At 43.0% G+C, this 3,785-nt stretch overlaps 1 protein-coding gene across 3 annotated transcripts in view; it reads right to left on the minus strand.

Moving 5' to 3' along the window:
• Window positions 1-3,785, minus strand: part of LOC106943081 (ribosome biogenesis protein BMS1 homolog) — a 17,104-nt gene that overhangs the window by 4,917 nt on the left and 8,402 nt on the right. For all 3 annotated transcript variants that reach the window (XM_015026417.1, XM_015026420.1, XM_015026419.1), the window contains 5 exons: window positions 3,288-3,476; window positions 3,051-3,193; window positions 939-1,060; window positions 311-504; window positions 80-228 (listed from right to left, as the gene is read on the minus strand). In XM_015026417.1, the coding sequence (XP_014881903.1) occupies window positions 80-228; window positions 311-504; window positions 939-1,060; window positions 3,051-3,193; window positions 3,288-3,476 (797 nt within the window). The remainder of the gene's footprint in view (window positions 1-79; window positions 229-310; window positions 505-938; window positions 1,061-3,050; window positions 3,194-3,287; window positions 3,477-3,785) is intronic.

Below are 3,785 nucleotides of genomic sequence, written 5' to 3' on the forward strand. Positions count from 1 at the left end.
CGGCCCGCGGGCCGTACGTTTGACACCCCTGGTTTACATGAAGCAGACAGATGCATCAGTACACAATGTGAGAACAGACCTGGTGTGTTGGTGTTGGCTGATGTGTGTCGGGTCCAGAGTGGCTGAGCCAGTGAACAGAGACACCTTACTGGCAGCCATCTTGGTGTCCAGAGTAGAATGTGTGTCAATGAGAGACTGGACCAGCTCCGTGGTGGGGCGCGCCTCCTCCTGTTACCCAGCAGGCAGGACAGTGAGCAGAGGCCAGGTGGTCATACTGAAATGCTCAGACCTTTCATGAAGCAGCATGTACCTGCAGCTGGTTGACGTGGCTGGCAGGCAGGTCGATGTAGACGGCGTCCTTGTCATAAACCAGCCCCCCAACCCCCGCCATGGGGGCGTACAGCAGGCGCTCCTTCTCATTCAGAGCTCTCTTCTTCCGAGCGTCAGGAAGTGGACACGGGTCGGACAGGAAGCCCACGTCTCCCACCTGGAAGTCTCCTACACCTGTCCTCAGACACCACATTACAGCAGCAGGTTAGCTTTCCAATGCAAAGCCTTGACTTAGATTGAACTATGTGTGCTAGGCTACATTCACACAGCAGGCAAACATGACCTTTACCTGACCTTCGCACCCATCAGAGCGATCTGTGATCTGAGCCACTTCCATATGTGGAACTAAATCAGATTCTTATCTGATAATTCTCAAAGCATCTGTGGTCTGAACATCCAAGTCACATTTTATCAGGCTTTTGCATCATTGATATGAGACATGCATCATAATTGAATCAGAAGTGAATCTCAAAGTGAAAAGAGATTCCCACCAGTATGGCTTACTGGTAAACACTCTGAGCCTAGGCATATGATGAAATGATCAGACCCCCAGGGTGAATGTGTGAAGGTTTTCAGGCCTGAACACATCACAGCTCTGCTGAGCGCACCTGGGATGTGGACCTGGCCTTTGTTTTTCAGATGTGCCCCTCTCAGGAAGCCGTACAGAGACACCGTCCGGTCACATTTAGGATCCGTCCTGACCTGCTCTGGATCCGTTAAGTCCTCCATACTGAAAAAAAAAAAAAAAAAAAAACAGAATTGTGAAGAACTGAAATATAAAAACCAGCATTAAGAAGATTAATTTTTTTTCTTTTTTAAATTATTATTATTGGCTCTAGTGGCCTTTATTTGAAAGTAGTTCATCTGGAAACAGGGCAATGAGAGAGGGGGAAGACATGCAGCAAATGTCACCAGGCCAGGAATCGACCCGGCGACCAAGGCCTCCATATGTGGGTTGTTCTTTGCCCATGCGCCACCACAGCGCCCACAGGAGGAAGATTAATTATTGATACCTTCAGGTGATGTTAGTGTTATTAAAGCAAAACACAAATTAAAGACAACCCAGCTGTTCATTTGACTTTCCTAATAAACTTCAAGATAAAGAACCAGAAATCCCAGCTCAGTAGAGATCATCTGCATATAGTTCAGTCTGAACTGTTTACAGCTCCTTATGGAGGAAGTGACATCACAGGGTCCTAGCTGCTGGGGCCCATGATGTGGAACATCATGTGATCTGGTTCTGTTTGTTTTTGTCACTTTTTTTATCTCTGTTCTCTGAATTGGCAGCAATTCTGCAGAAAATATTTTCTGATGTTTTTGGTGATGCAACATGATATTAAAAAAATTGTAAATTTGACGGATTAAACTGCAAAACGGCTGAAACACCGAGTTCCTTTAAATTAAGACTAAGAACCCTGTAAGAGTTACTTTTGATTAATAATAAATCAAACATGGACCAACATATTCGATGTGTATTGATGATGGCACTCGACAAAATGTAATGTTTGTTACTGGTTTCTCAATTGGTGATTATGTTTTTAGGACTTTTTATTTTTGTTTTTTATGATATTTGAACTGCTTTGTGGCTGAAATGTGCTACACAAATAAACTAGATCAGGGGTCCTCACGTCCAGTCCTCAAGAGACATCATCCTGCAACTTTTAGATGCGTCTCTGCTCAAACACACCTGGATCAAATAAACTGCTCGTTTCCAGCCTATTGCAGAGAGGAATGAATGCTGGTGAGGGAATTCAGACATTTTGAAGCAGAGATGCATCTAAATGTTACAGGATGGTAGCTCTTGAGAACTGGACTTGGGGGCCCCTGAACTAGACTGTTTAAAATTCTGGTTTGCAATAATGTATTTAGCCACTTAGATTGGCTTACAGTGTCACAAACTGGGTAATTATGGTAATGTTATAAGAATTTTGATTCATGTAAACGAGCAGCTCTTTTCGTGGCCAGAGTCTCCCCCCAAAACTAGTCCAAAACTAAAAGTAGTGTTGGTTCCATGAGAGCAACAACAGATACCAATGATTTTAAAATATGATTAAATTCAGTTGTTGTGTGCAGTATAGAGATAAAGTTGCACTACTTAACAAGTGTCCTGATGTAGATGGTTAAATAACCAGCAAATTGCTCTTGATTCTTAATAGTTTTCAGAAGTATACACAGCCATACAGGCTACTGCCAAAAAGAAGAAATGGATTTTCAAATTATTTTTATCATCAAATGCAATGAACACCACAAAATATAATTAACCACATTATCCATACCCAAACCCTGACAATGATCCAATAGAAGCATTAACCATGCGACTAACAGTTTTTTTCTACAAGCTGTGAAATCTGTCCAGCTTCCATCCCCTCTGCCCCCTGCAGATGTGCACGCGCACGCGCACGCGCACGCACGCACACACAGCTGCACTAAGCAAAGACTGATTGAGACTTTACAAATAGATATTTATATACTTTAGCATTTTATTTATCAGTGAAAGAACCATTGTAATTTTATGTTCTAGAAATATAACTACAAATAAAAATAGGAAGATAAAGACTAAGTTTCTGCACACATTCACACTCCTACTGCACCTCAAAAGCAGTCAGTTTGTGTTATTTTAATAATAGAAATATTAATAATGTCATTAAATTTGGTCACCCACAAGTAAAAACTCCCAGGATGCACTTTGTGAAAGTGGAATTTCCACAGCTCCCACTCACCGGTCAACCAGCAGATAGGGGTGAGACGTCTGCCACACAAGAGGACGAAACTTCATGACTGAGATGAAGCGGCCCAGGTTCTTCACTTCCTGGGTCTGGTACTCCCCGTAGACCATCCCAGACAGGTAGAACAGCTTGGCCCCCTGCAGGAGCCAAACCCAGGTTACATCACTGTCCTGAGCTCCACTATCTGGACAGAAAAGCCGCCCAGCCGAAAACATCTGATGGTGTACCTACCTGGTAGACTTCAGTCCAGAAGCGGTGCTTCAGGGTTTTCTTAGTCTTCCTGAGTGACTTGTTGTTCTTGAATGAATCCAAGTGAGTCAGGACACCCATTATACGAGGGAAACCATGAACCTGACAAATGTTGAGAAACTCGAAGGTCTCCATCTCAAAGCCGAAGCTAGCATCAATTAGCATCAACACCTGCAGACAGAAAGAAGCTGCTTCACTCACTCTGTTTTTTTAACATGCTCAACTGTTCCAGACCAACAACAATGTAAGAACAGCTGAAACCAAATATTTACATTAGGGTCACTGATCAGATAAAACATATTACATGAATTAAAGATGAACGACTGTGCTTTTATTCTGTGAACACAAAAAGAATACAGGGTTTCCCCCAGTGTATTATAAGCATGGCAGCCCGTCATGCTTTACTACTGTGTTTCCCCGAAAGTAAGACAGTGCCTTACTTTCTTTGTATCCCCAAAAGGCCCACTATGTCTTACTTTC

Source organism: Poecilia latipinna, unplaced genomic scaffold (genome assembly GCF_001443285.1).
Source record: "Poecilia latipinna isolate Pla-1442-1.1 unplaced genomic scaffold, P_latipinna-1.0 Scaffold4851, whole genome shotgun sequence".
NCBI lineage: Eukaryota > Metazoa > Chordata > Actinopteri > Cyprinodontiformes > Poeciliidae > Poecilia > Poecilia latipinna.